Raw genomic sequence first — 15,000 nt, 5'->3', positions numbered from 1 at the left:
TCATGTCCGATAGTATCGACAATGTCAGAAATGTTGGCATTTTGGCCACCCCTCCAAACATTGTCGCTCCACAGCCCACTGCCCTCTATGTGCCCAACCTGGTCATGACCGTTCAAATTGCCCCGCTTAGTCAAGTACATGTGCCAATTGTGGAGACTCTCATAATATATTTTATAGGAGCTGCCTTGCCTATGAGTTTGAATGAGAGGTGGCAGTCCTCAAATTTAAACTAGGCCTCACTCTACCTAAGGCCAGACAGGAAATACGACAACGAGGTTATTCTCTCTCAACATATTCCAAAACAGTCCTTTGCTGTGCTCCCCCACCATCTTCACAAGATATTTCTACATCTCCCCAGGTGTCTCTCCCGTATGTCCTACACCTATGTCATTCATTTTCCATTCTAAATCCAGATATTCCAATCTCTACCACTTCCCCGATACCTACCCCTCCTCCTCATTTTATTTGTCATACCAGGCAACCTAAACATTCCACTCCACTCTCTCCTACACCTTCCTCTTCTTCTGTTCCTCAGATATCTGTATCTTCTCATAAGAGAACCTTTGTTTCTCAGTCCTCAGTCCCTCTGTACCTACTCCTTCTACATTTGAAGTATTTGCAGAGATATCCATCCTCTTCCTCCTCAAATTCCCTCCACCCCCCTTTCTCCTACATATCCCACCCTCTCTACCTCTATCACAACAGTGTCCTCCAGACCCCTCCCCTCCAGACATTCTTCCTGATAGTGCACCACCTTCCCCAGTTCCCCGTTCTCATCCCCTGGATTCTTCTCCTCCTACTTCTCTAACAACCACCTCTGTTTTCCTTGAACAATGTCCCTATTCATTCCTCAGTCATAGATACACTGCAGTTCACTCAGTTGCTCTACCCCCTCATATTCCTCCTGCCCCTTCCCAAAATACCTCATCCTCTTAACCACCCCAACAAAAAAAAACTCCAAAACCCCTTTCTTCTCCACATACCCCATCCTCACATTTTTCTTATACCTTCCCCAGTCACAGATACACTGTAATTTACTCAGTTGCCCTACCTCCTTAATCCTCCCCTTTCTACTGATTTCTGCTCTAGTTCACTTACTCCCCTTTTTCCCTTTTCACTGACATACTAACAACCTTTGACATCTAACACTTTTTATCAGACTCTTTAACTCCTCTTTGCCCTGTCCAATACAATGGTTTACTATAATCCCATATGACCTTTGATGTCTAGCACATTTATATCCAAACATTAAACATTTACCACTTAATATAGAAATTAAGCAGGTTACCTCCACCTTAGACAACAAAGAATCCACCACTTATCTATGACATGAGTGAGTGTAGGATAGACACAGCATTGGGTGCTCCGGCATGTTCATTGTACACTCTGTCCTGCTGTGAATACATGGGGATTTTTTGTCTTCCAGGGTGATGTTGGGGGGCAGCAGATACCCATTAGACAATAAAGTGACCTATTCTTTATATATTATTATCATACTGATATATTTTGTGTATATTATTCATAGTTTACCCCTCAATCTCCGTGGTACCTTCCATGTGCTTCTCTGCTATTGGTGCCATAGATGTAAAGGTTTGGGAAGGGTTCCTCAACATATTTCTGATATATATGTGTACTTGGTTATGTGAAGGTATTCTAAACAATTATTCTTATATGTCTGTAGTTATTGGATAGCTCTTCTTAATTTTGAGTTAACTTTAGTTTTGATATTTGATTTATTTGCTTCTCAGTTTTTTATAAATTAGACCCTGCTCCATCTCTTGAGGCAGTGATTAGATCCCAGGATGATTTGTAAATTATGAAATATGAAATGTAACACAAAAAAATATCTAATCATGCCTAGCAGATATATTATTATTTTCTAGCCAAGGAGAGATGTTATTTGTTTTAGATAAGTGATATCCCTATTGGAAAATGATTTTTCTGTACACTGCTTACATTTGTAGAATATCATTAACTCAGCAGTCCAGCTTTTAGATAAGGAAAGTGTATATGGTTACAAAATGACTGAAGTAAGATAGGGAAAATCCTAGGACTCTGTCAAAGAGTAAAGTGAGAAATAAAGAAAATAGCTACAACAAATGTTGCACAGAGTCTAAGTCCCCACCATCCTCCCATGTCTAAGTCCTGCCTTACTACATTGCTGTGAAGTAATTACCTGCTCAGAAACCCTAACTAACTGTCTTTGGCCATGTAGGTTGTAAAGATGTGATGAATCATTGCCACTATCTTAACCCAATGCCGCCGGGTATAAAAGTTTGGCAAGTGGACGTAATAACAGGATTGTTGGCACGCATCGGCAGTTTCCCCTGTTTGCGCCAGGCTAGTTCGGTAGTTTGCGAGTGACTTTTGGCATCTAAAAGCTCTTATTTTGCTATAATTTATAAAAGTATTATAATTTTGAAGGTTTACCTTCATTATAGGTGCTATTGCCTAAAATCTTTACCAAATAAATGAAGGCATTACTATTGGAGAAAAACAAACTCCGTCTGACAAGCCAATGACACGGGAATGGGCATGATATAATGCCATCCGTTTTTTGGTCCACAACAGTCATGGCATGTGCTTACATACGACCTGTTGGCTAGTGGTTAAAAAGGTATTAGTATTGCAATTCTTTATTTCAATTTTCTCAGCTACCAAAATATGTATTTGAAAGGAAAATTTTTGATATATCATGCATTTTATATGGTCACATATGCTTTTTCTTTTCTTTTTTTAAAAATTGTGCATGCACATCTGTATACTGGTACAATTGACAGTTTTGTTGTCACACTACACATTTTATGTATCAGAAGCACATATTGTTGACAGTATTACTTAGTGTTTCTGAATTCTTTCACAATATTCTAGTGAAAACAAACTCTTAGTCCCTTGGGTCCAGGTGCTTCATGCCTGCATGTGACTCAAATTATGGGCAATACACTTACTTGGATGGCCATTCTTACGAGTTTGTGGCTTTTAGGCTAGGTACATATGAACACTCATGTGCAATGTCTAGACTCTTTCCCTCCCCTTTGCAATATTATTATCTCTTTTTCTGCATACTTTTATTTTCTCCTTCTTTCTTTCTTTCTTTCTTTCTTTTTTATTTTTGCTTGCTATTTTCAGTGTCTATATGTATCATTTCATATGCTGTATCCAGATGGAAATATAATGTTTTGCTTGTACACACTCCATGTTACTCAGTAAATTAGTGCAATAATGATGATAATAAGTTCTATTTAGTTATCTGTGTCATATTATAATTTTTGGGTAATATTCAATTTTATGTAATAACCTACGCTGCTGATCACAGCAGGCAGGAATAAGATTGTGAGCATGGAAAAAAGTTTCCTCTCTGGAGTCAGCGCTCTTCCAGTCATGGCTCTCAGATGACACATTCCACACTTGTTTACTGATAGGAATAATGTGAGAGTCCCTTCCTAAATGCCCACTTAGTCTAATCACCCTCCAAGAGCTTTCTGCACTTATAGTGAGCCATCCCCCCTCCCCTAATCTCCAGATTACCAAGAATGCCTCCAAGCTTGTTTGCTGGAGCAGTAGGGTGTGTATGTGGGCACTTTGTAATCATTGCCAAGGGAAGTTTTGTTGCTTTTAGTGTTTCTTTTGCATGAGTTATTCTTAGATCTCTAGGGCACAGGATATCCAAGACTGGAAAGAGCTGAAGTTCACATTGTTATTTTTGACAGAGGAAATAGATTTAAAGATCCAGACAGGTGCAACAGTGTCATAGCTAAGAAACTATTCAAGGCTAGCCTACTTTAAAATTTTGTATGATTCTCCTTTTTAAGATACACTTGCTTTTACCTATTGTTTATGCACATTGTTTATTGCAGAGAGTTGGTAGAAGACCTGTTTGGTGATGTGGATTTACCAGATGCAGATGCAAAAGTCCAAGGGGATGAGCCCAAAAGCATAGCTCAACCCAAGGTGGACAAAAAGAAAAAGGCTCCTGGCTCAATCCCAAATGATCCTTATGACCTCCAACTTGATGACAAAAAAACTGCTGAAAAGAAGCCAGTTTGGGTTGACGAAGATGATGATAATATTAGGTACTATGGAGTATCATGAAAATAATTGTTTGGATATCATTGGTGATTTTTCTGTAATACAAAAAAAAAGAAATAGGTGAAATGTGTGTTTTGAATCATGTTTTAATGATATCTTTTGCAAAGGAATATTTTTTTCACCTAAGATTATTTGCAATTTTTCAACAGAGTTAAGGATGTTATGGCCAACATGAGCAAGATGAGAGGCAAGAGAGGTGCAAGAGAAGTGTCTGATGAGAGATATGAAAACATGTTGAAAGAAAAGTTTGAGTTAGCAATGGGATCGACACCAGAATGGGCTCAGCTTGACCGCAAGATTGAAAATGATTCTGATGATGAGGGTGATTTTAATAGGGTATGGATTAATAATGAGTTATCCAATAGTTTTATCACTTTTTGAATTGTGGTGGCATATTTTAATGCATGTTGGTATAGTAATGCAAAGATATCCTATTATTTTATTTCAGAGAACTGGAAATTACATATCCTCAGAAGGCCCTTCAAGGCTACCCAAATCAGTGCTAGAATACAAGATGCTTTCAGACCTGAATCGTGCAACCTATGCTGAAGGTGCTATTATCAAAGGAGTGGAGTTCAATCCTGTTTTCCAAGTGGCCTTAGTAGCAGGATTTTCAAAAACAAATGGCTCCGCATCACTATTCCAGGTTTGCAACTTGCTTCAGACTTGTCAGATTCCTTAGCCAATGTACTTAATAACTGGCTTTGTCAGCTAATCCTGTATTTAAGTAAATAAAGTAACTAAAAGGAAGAAACCATTGTCAAAAGAATTATTAGAAATTGCCTTTACAGTATATGGAATTCTTATTGGTATAGTTATTTGTTTTATAATTGTCATTGTTTATTTTTATTATAGTTGAATTTATATGGTACTTGTAGTAGTTTATGTTTTTAGATATTGTTTAGAAATTTATGTATACCTATTCTTTATATCTACCCTCTCCTTTCAGGTTGATGGCTTACACAACCACAAAATCCAGACTATGAAGTTCCCAAGATTCCCCATAAAGTGTGCCAAGTTCTTCAAGGATGGGCGGCGATTTGTGGTGGGGTCAGACCTGTATGGGCACTTCTTTGTATATGATATGGAAGGTGGTAAAGAGATCATGATACCCTGGAACAAATCAGAAGACCGAAAGTGCATGAAGGTAAAGTTTTATTGTTTTTGTCTTTGCTTGTTGAGAGTGGCAGTAATGTTGAAGTTTGATTATAAGTTGGGAGTATGCTTCTCTCCTGTGTGGATCATGTCAGATTTCTTTTGTTTTTAGAATGGAATTGTTTTTTTTACTTTTTATGATGGAGCTCATTGATAGTTCCAATGTGAATAGTGTTGGAAGATTTTGATGTTTGCAGAATGGATAATTGATTTTTTTATGTATTAACATGGTTGACTGATTAGTTAGGAGTGCACTTGGTAAAATCTGTAATCCAACAGCAGTGTAGTGCTTTTAAAGTGGACATATTTATTTTCTTTTTGTAAGGTCGAGTAATGAAATTAGTAGATCTACAGTATTCAGAATATTTTATTGAAAGATTTTTGTGTTTTTAGAACAGATTTGTTTATTCATTGCTTTGCTTTCTTTTTCAGCAATTTGTAATTTCCCCTGACGGTGAACTTTTGTTCTTCTTTGGGTCCAAATCACTGATTCACATCTTTGACACCAAAACCCTCTCTCACATTGACACACTTCAGGCCTCAGAGGAAGTAACATCAGCCACCTTCAATTCAAGTGGAACAAGGATGTATACCCATGGAAGTTAGTTTCTGTAGAGTAAGATTTTTCTTTGAGGAATAATGCTAAAGTTTCAATATTGTGTGGAGGATTAAATGTTATAGATTTTTTTTTTCTTTTTCTGTATCATATATATTTTCTTTTTTGTTATTTACAGCCTTTTAAGGATATACTTTATAAATTCATTTCAGATGGAGGTGATGTACTGACCTGGGATATTAACAATAGAGTGTGTGTACATAAGTTCTATGATGATGGTTGCATAGATGGAATGTCAATAGCTCTTTCTCCAAATAACCAATACTTAGCTTGTGGATCGTCATCAGGCATTGTAAATATATATGACACTGCTGACCTTACAAAGGATACGCCATTACCTGTGAAAGTTCTAGATAAACTTGTTACATCTGTGACTTCGCTGACTTTCAATCCTTCGTCTGAACTTCTTGCAATGGGATCACATTTCAAAGAAAATGCTTTTAAATTAGTAAGTGCCCTTTTTCTCGTTTTTGTTCTTCTTTGTACGTATAAATGATTGTCAAACATCCTGTGAAGTATTTTTTCTTATTCTCCTTCTTTATATCCTTGCATTCTCTGCTAGTTCCTGTCTCTTTCTTTCTTTCTTAATCCAGACCTCTATTTTTCTCACTTTCTCTTTTTTCTTTTTTCCCCCTTCATTCCTAATCTAAACCTCCTGTTTTCCTTCATTTTTGGTACATATATTTTTCCTTCTTTCTTGCCATTATGTTTTTATTTATTTATTACCCCATATTATCTTTTTCGTTTTTTGCTTGTATTTTTCCTTTCCTCCTTTTATAGCCAATGTCCACATCCTTTTTCTTTCATGGCCAATGTTATCTTTTTAGTTTCTTGGTTTATGTTATATTATTTCATGATCCATGTCTCCTTTTTATCCTGGTCTATCCCTTTCTTTCTATCCTGCTCTCATAGTTTCCATCCTTCTTTCTTAATCCAAATCTCCTTTCTTTCTTGGTCTATATTCCTTGTTTTCCTTCTTTCCGGCTTTATTCCTCCTGCCAGTCTTTCATGATCTCTATATCCATTCTTTGTTTCTTGGTACATAACCTTTGCTTTTTTTCCTTTTTCATTCTCTATTTCCTTCTTTCTTTCCTTCATGCTCATCCTTATTGTTCTTATTTCAAAAATGTGTTTTTTTTTAAGTTATATCATCATTTTGGGCTCTGTTGCCCATTCGTGCAGGGTATTGTACTATCCACCATGAATTTTATTAATTTTGTGTACACATTGATGGCTTCATAAACATTTTCTTACCAAGAAGTCACTCACTAGGTCTAACTGATCTCTTTGGCCGATTTTTAGGGAAGAAAAATCTTGTTTCTTTCATTATCATTGCTGAAGATGATTTGATCACTATTGAAAAAAAAACAATAGTGACAAAAATAGGAATATTTCTATCAAAAAAATTCTAAAATGGGTTCAGTAGATGTCTAATTTACTCCATGTTAACTAAGCACTTCTAGAACCATCTGTGTAAACAAAGTTAATATGATAAAACTGTCCATGTGTACATACACTTATGGTATCAAAGAGTTAGTAGCACTTTTTCATTACAAACAATATAGATATATATTACTACATGGCAGCATATGTGTATTTTTGACAGATTTAGCAGATTTGAATTTTTGTGTGCAGAAAATTCTTTATTTATCAATAGATTTCATTAGAATTTTATTCTTATGTTTCTTACATAGTAATCTGTTTCATTTAATTCTTAAAAATTGTCTTGCAGTTCACATACCAAAAAGTGCTTAATTGTATCACAGAACATTACACAGGCAATACTCCATTTTGATATCTGATTTTTTTCAGTTTTTAATTATAGCACTATTAGTGCTAAAACATGTCAGTACCTGTTGTGGTACTGGTAAAAAAGAAGTGATAATGAATGAATAAATGAAGAAATAAACATTTTTGTTGTACTTGGCTTTTGTACAAACACATTCATAAAATTAATTTTTCAACAGGTACATTTCCCTTCAATGACATACTTCACCAACTTTCCAAGAGAGGGCACAAACCTAGCAAGAGTCCAAGTCACACGGTTTTCACCAAATGGAGGTTATATTGCAGCTGGTAATAATGGAGGAACAGTACGCTTATTCAGGTTAAAACATTATGGTAGTTATTAAGAGAGTATAAGAAAAAATATTGATAAGACTTGAGAATATGTATTATTCCAAAATAAAGTATTATTTGTTGTCAACATTTTTTCATTTATAAAATATCATTAGTATGTTGAGTAAATTTTCAACCCTATGACTATGGATGGTATGATATTAAGCAATGGCTCTATTTGTGGATTGCATAGCATAATGAAATACCCTATGCTGTCGGCTTATGAGAGGAAGTTTATCTTTCTCCAATAATAGCAATATAATTTTTGTGTGTTTATAAGAAACAGGCACTTAAGTAAAGAGAAACCTTAAAATTTTTAAACTTATGTTTCTGAAATATAGAAGCAAGTTATGAGGCACCTACTGTTGTGCTTGAAGTACTGAATGAGCTGGACTGAAAAGAGGGAAACAGCTAATGTGCACCAACAACCCTTTATTTTTGGCCATTGGCCAATTTTTAATACAGCTGTTATTGGATCAGCCATATGATCCAGATGACATGACCATCATGTCATGAAAAAAATTGACTTGAGGGGCGGGTGATGTGAACGTACCATTATCCAAAAAAATTGGCAGAAGGCTGGGGTGATGGGAATGACTCACTACGAGTGCACAAAGCTCTTCGTAGGTGATTAGACTCACTGGGCATTTAGGAAAGGGGTCTTGCATTATTCCTATTGGTAAACAAGTTTAGGAAGTACCATCCATAAACCATGACTAGAAAGGTGCTGGCTGCAATGAGGACACTATTTCAGTGCTCAGGATCATATTCCTGCCTGCTATGATTGGCAGCACAGATTGTATTACAGAAAATTGAATATTACGAAAAATTGTACTTTTTATTAGACTACCTAGGGAGATGATATGAAGTCTGTGTAAGGAAAACAGTATTACAATCTGGAAACAGCCTATCAAATAACAAATGTAAACATTGGAAAATGGAAAAAAAACACTTGTGCAGAAAAAGAGATAACATTGCAAAGGGGAGGCAATATGGCTACACCTCATCTGTCCTCCAATCTCTGCTCCCATTCCGTCACTCACAAGTGACTACACTTAAAGTGACTGCTAACATCCATCCTCTTCCTACTCATTTTCCCCTTACACCCTTACCACCCACACCCTCACAACACATTCCATTCCCCATTTCATCTATATCAGTGGTTCCCAAACTTTCAAAGGCTGGCACTCCCTTGGCTTCCAGGTGGATTCCTTGAAGCACCCCTTTCTCCTTATGGACATCCTTATAGAATCCCACACTTCCTTTGATAACTTTGATCTAATTACCCTTTATTCACCCTTTTAACCCTCACCCCTCTTTGCCCCCTTTCAATGCCATACTATCCTTAACTACTATATGACATTTGACATTTAGCACATTTAACCCTTTGTCCACAGGTGGCATGTATGTACGTGCCATGGCTGTTCGTGAACAAAGTAGTAGGTGGCATCACAGCATGACCATTCCTACACTGTTGGTTTATTGTACGGAGCTTTTTTTTTCTCTGATAGTTGCAGCGTCATTTCTATGGTAAAACTTCTAGGTACCTAATGTTGCTTTCAAACTAACAAAGAAGCTGGGCACAAACAGGAATCTGTCTACGTGCCCCCCCTCAAAATCACAGCACATATCCTCCCCAAAATCAAATCATAAATTTATTATAGGATATGTGCTAATCTAAGTACAAAACAAAAAACAAAACAGAAAATGCAGGATTAATACACACAATATCCACAATTCATGAATAATTGTAATTTTCAAAGCAGGATACCTTTGGATAAGGGTGCATCATGACCACTGTGTGGACCGAAATTCAGCCATTAGACTTAACCCCAAGCCGACAGGTGGCATGTACGTACATGCCATGGCTGTTGTGGACCAAAACACAGATGGCATCGTATCACGCCCGTTTCCGCGCCACTGGCTCATCAGACGGAGTTTATTTTCTCTAATAGTAGCGGCTTCATTTACATGACCCCCCACAATCCCTTGCCCGTTGTTGTCATGGGGGGGCTTAGGAGACGGAGACTGAGACCCAATGCAGGGAACTCCCCTGCCTAGGGCCTCAGCTCTCAACTCAACTAATTTTGCATGGTCTTTTTCCCCTCTAGCTTTTCTTTCCATCCCTTCTCCATCCCCTTCTACTATCTACTTCCTAAGGTGTGAGAGCCGTGTTGAGAGGATGAATGGCTGACCTTGTGCCAGTCCTGAACGGCCTGTGGGAACTATGGGCACGGTACTCCCGACTAATCTAGCCCTTACCTTTCACTAGCGATGGAGGTGGACCAGTTGATGCCTTTTATATAATCCAGGTTCCCCATGACCAGTAATGAAAATGTAATCCCTTTATTAGAAGCAATGAGGCTAGCCCCTTTATCAAATAGCCCCAACCCAGGCTCTCCTTTGACCACGGCTCCGAACACTGAAACTACTACCCACTCCTCAATGCCTACTAGTGCATTACCCACCCAAGCAGAGAATCACTTTCCAGAAGACATTCCTACCCACCCAACTTCCTCAAATTCATCAACTCTACCCCCGCAACTTTCATCAAGCAACCAATCCTCCCTTATTACTACCTTGCAGCCTTATTCTCCATCATTCCGTAATACTCCCTCTTCCACATGTCTCCGACCATCCACCACCACCAATCCTTCAGATATCTTAAATACTCTGTTTACCCCAGCTAAATGGGACCGATTTTTCGTGATCCCTTCTACAGCTCCTTACTCAGGCAACACTCTTCTCTTTCAACAATGCCTCCAAAAACAAGTTGGTAGAGTCCCTTTCTATACCAGACGCGATTGCTCCCGTCTTGTAACAGTCAGATCAGAAACTGAATCTATAGCACTATCAAATTTAACTGATCATTCTGGCAACCCCATTCCCGCAGAACCTCATCCAACCCTTAATACCTGTACCGGAACTGTCTCTCTCTCTCCAGCAAACTGCCCAATCGATACCAAAGATTGGTCAGACTGTGGAGAAGACTTAATAGGATGCCTCAAAGACCAAGATGTGATATCAGTACATTGCTACACCACTCCTAAAGGTCAACGAAAAAATCCGACCAACATTGCCAAGATTACCATCCGTACACATGACCTTCCCTTACGTATCTACATCGGTGGACAATCCCTCCCTGTTCAACCATACCAACCCCCTCCTCGTCAATGTCAAAACTGTTGGCGCTTTGGACATCCTGCCAAACATTGCTGTTCCACAGACCGATGCCCCATATGTGCCCAACCTGGTCATAATTGATCAAACTGCTCAGCACAAACACGAACATGTGCTAACTGCGGCGGCCCCCATAATGTATTTTATAGAGGCTGTCCCACTTACAAGTTTGAATCTGAGGTAGCAACTCTCAGATACAAAAATGATGATCCCAGACAGGAAGCACGTTGACAAGGTTTCTCTCATACTCCATACTCTAGTAACATCGTTCGCTCAGCCCCTCCTCCTCCACCCCAAGAAGTCCCCATTTCCACTTCTACATTCTACCTCCCTCAGACCAATTCCTTTGCCACTCTAAACCCAGACACCCCAATCTCAACCACAGCTCCAATCTCAACTACAGCCCCAACCACTACTAGATTCTAACCCCCTCAGACCAATTCTTTTACCACTCCAAACCCAGACACCCCAATCACAACCACAGCTCATATCTCAACTACAGCCCCAACACCACCCCCTCTCCCTCCCCGCACTACCCGCAGTAGACAGACTAAACGTTCTAACCCTTCTTCCCCTACAGCACAATCACCTCCACCTACCTTTACCTTTATTCCTGAGACACCAGTCTCCTCTTCCCCCCCTCATAAGAAAACCTTTATCCCACAAAACTCCCCAACCAACTCTACTGCAGAAACAATTACCTTCTCACCATACTCTCCAATCAATTCCACTGCAGAAACAATGGATGACATCCAAAGTTATATGCTTAAGACATAAGATTCCATAACTAATGCTCCTTCCACACTTGAAGTGGTTGCCGATATACATACCCCTCCTACTCATATTCCCCCTACACCCCTTTCTCCTACTCCCTCTCAACACAACCTAACCCCCTCAATCCCGTCCACCACTGATATCCATCCTCCCAACACTCATGAAGGCCAAAATACTCATGAAGGCCCTGATGGTATTCACTATCGTATGCTCTGACACCTACCATCTTCCTCTCTATCTTTCCTTTTAACTGTTTTCAACCACATATGGACGTCAGGAAATTTTCCTTCTCATTGGCGAGATGCTCTTATCCTACCTATTTTAAAACCCAATAAATCAGGTACCCTAACCCAAGATTACCGCCCCATAGCTCTAACTAGCTGCTTGTGCAAACTACTAGAACGAATGGTTAACTACCGTCTAATGTGGTACCTTGAATCTCATAATATCCTCTCCCCTTCCCAGTTTGGTTTCCAATGTGCCCGAAGTACAGCATACCCACTTGCCCATTTCGAGACATACATTACATCGGCATTTGCACACCATGAATCCGTATTAGCCATATTCTTTGATCTAGAAAAAGCATATGATACCACATGGCAATACCATATCCTCCAACAATTATCCTCCTTAGGTTTACGTGGAAACATGGGCGTTTTCATTAAATCCTTCCTTTCTAAACATACTTTCCAGGTCAAAATTGCCTCTTCCACGTCATCATCCTATCCTCAATTCGAAGGCGTCCCATAAGGAAGTGTGCTTAATACCACTTTATTCCTTCTTGCTGTAAATGACATAGTCTCAGTCCTACCACCAGGAGCCCGAGCATCACTATATGTTGATGACTTAACCATCTATGCATCTGGCACATCTATACCAGATCTCTGTCAATTCCTACAGTCTGCAATAACATCAGTAACTTCTTGGGCCACCAACCATGGCTTTCGCTTCTCTACCTCCAAATCTTTCCCCATCCTTTTCTCTCACTCACCTACGGTCCCTAAACCACCACTCTTCTTATATAACACTCCACTCCAATACCATTCTTCTGGCAAATTCCTGGGCATTATATTTTATTCCAAGTTGTCCTGGCGAGACCATATCTTGTACATAAAAAAAAAAGCTCAATGCCGCCTCCAAATCTTACAAACTCTTTCACACATCTCCTGGGGCTCAGATCGCAAAACTCTCCTCCATCTTCATGTTACCTTGATTCTCTCCACTCTAGATTATGGATGCCATATCTACTCCTCTGCCTCAACCTCTCTTCTTGCTCACCTTGATACAATACACCACAGCGGTCTCAGCTTAGCCCTTGGCGCCTTCCGCTCCTCTCCAGTTAAGAGCCTATATACTGAATCAGGCATGCCGTCCCTCTTTCGACGTCGAGCTCTTCTCTCTCTCCGATGCTATGCACGATTTCACCAATTTTCCCTTACCAAACTATTCCACAAACCTTGCTTCATACCTTTACCTCTTCTCCACGTTTACCAACTCTTCTCCCTGTACGCATGGATACCCTCCTCTCCCATTCTCCCTTTCCTCACCTCCAACCTCTCCCACTTTCTGTCCATTCCATTCCTCCATAGCTTATACCTAACCCCTGTATTTGCTTCTCAGTTTTCCCTGACCCACCAAAATCAGATATTCCCCCCTCTATCCTTCTCACTCATTTCCTTGACCATGTCTCCATTCATTCCTCCAGCATTCATGTTTACACTGACAGTTCCAAATTCATCTCAGGAGCTGGATTCGCAGTTACATTCCCAAATTGCACTTTCAAATACACCCTCCCTCCTGAATCTAGTGTCCTTACTACAAAACTATATGCACTCCTTTTTGGGAGACAGCCCTTGCACACTTACGTATTGGCCACACACGCCTATCTAATGTCACGCTCAGACCCGCCCCTATGTCCTCTATGTAACGTCCCTCTTTCAGTTCCACACATTCTCTTGTCCTGTCCATGCTTTAATACAGCACGTACCTCTGCTTTTCCACATCTATCCTCCCTTCACCGACCTCCCAACATATCGGACATCCTTACAGAATCCCACAGCTTCTGCCTTGACAACCTGTTCTCCTTCCTCAGACGCATAAATATCCTTCACTTGATCTAACTCCCTTACCTAAACCACCATAACCACCACTACTCTAGATAGTTGACACATAGCAACTATCACATGACATCCCCCTTTACTATACCTTCCTATAGTGCTATATGACCTTAGATGTCTAGCACATTTATCTTAACCATTAACCATTAACCATTCCTTTACATGGTAAACATTTTAGGCAGTGGCACCTATAATGAAGGTAAACCTTCAAAATTTGAATATTTTAATATATTATAGCAAAATAAAAGCTTTTAGGTGCTAAATGTCGCTCGCAAACTACCAATTGAGCCGGGCGCAAATAGGGGAAACTGCCAGTGTGCCAACAATCCTGTTCTTACGTCCACTTGCCAAACATTTTTACCCATCGGCACTGGGTTAATTGAGCAATGACTCTCCTGCATGTGTGGCTTGTAGGCCTAGTCAACAGGAACATTCATGTGGTATAAGACCCCTTGCCTCCCCCTTGTAATGTTGTTCTCTTTTTCTGCACGTTATTTGCATTTTAGCTATTACCTAAGGTCTTTATTTGTCTATTGTTATGCTGTATGAAGATAGTAAAATGACTGTCCTCCCAGGATTGGCACAGCTCACAGATGGTACATTCCACCATTGTTTACAGTTGGCAATAATGCAAGAATCCCTTCCTGAAAGCCCACTATCTTATCTATCTCCATGAATTTGGTGCATTTATAATGTCATTCACCATCAGCCCAGCCCTTAGCTAAAATTCTCATAATAGCATATATCTATTATCCTAATCCTCAGCCAATTTTTTTCATTGGAACACATTCATATCACAAGGCCCTAAGCCTGGTCACATCATCCAGATCCAATGGGTTTACAGGTATAAGGAGCAAAATACCTTCAATTTTAGATATGCCTTTATTAGCATCATTAAATATACATTCACCAGATTTCTAACATCTCACCCATGACTATTTTAGTTTAAAG

The 15,000-nt window shown here is 39.3% G+C and overlaps 2 protein-coding genes across 5 annotated transcripts in view; one reads left to right on the top strand and one right to left on the bottom strand.

Moving 5' to 3' along the window:
- wcd (U3 small nucleolar RNA-associated protein 18 homolog wicked) overlaps positions 1-8,066 on the top strand; it is an 11,694-nt gene extending 3,628 nt beyond the window's left edge. For all 4 annotated transcript variants that reach the window (XM_070133902.1, XM_027360635.2, XM_027360637.2 and 1 more), the window contains exons 3-9: positions 3,858-4,073; positions 4,239-4,425; positions 4,538-4,735; positions 5,039-5,236; positions 5,677-5,845; positions 6,013-6,308; positions 7,828-8,066. In XM_070133902.1, the coding sequence (XP_069990003.1) occupies positions 3,858-4,073; positions 4,239-4,425; positions 4,538-4,735; positions 5,039-5,236; positions 5,677-5,845; positions 6,013-6,308; positions 7,828-7,992 (1,429 nt within the window). In that variant the 3' untranslated portion in view covers positions 7,993-8,066. The remainder of the gene's footprint in view (positions 1-3,857; positions 4,074-4,238; positions 4,426-4,537; positions 4,736-5,038; positions 5,237-5,676; positions 5,846-6,012; positions 6,309-7,827) is intronic.
- A 6,851-nt stretch (positions 8,067-14,917) lies between these two features.
- Positions 14,918-15,000, bottom strand: part of LOC113830542 (condensin-2 complex subunit D3-L) — a 30,402-nt gene continuing 30,319 nt past the window's right edge. Inside the window, exon 14 of the mRNA XM_070133901.1 lies at positions 14,918-15,000. This exon is cut by the window's right edge and continues 1,907 nt beyond it. The gene's annotated coding sequence lies outside the window, so the exon portion shown is untranslated.

Source organism: Penaeus vannamei, chromosome 19 (assembly GCF_042767895.1).
Source record: "Penaeus vannamei isolate JL-2024 chromosome 19, ASM4276789v1, whole genome shotgun sequence".
NCBI classification, from domain to species: Eukaryota; Metazoa; Arthropoda; class Malacostraca; order Decapoda; family Penaeidae; genus Penaeus; species Penaeus vannamei.
This window is presented reverse-complemented; position numbering and strand designations above follow the sequence as displayed.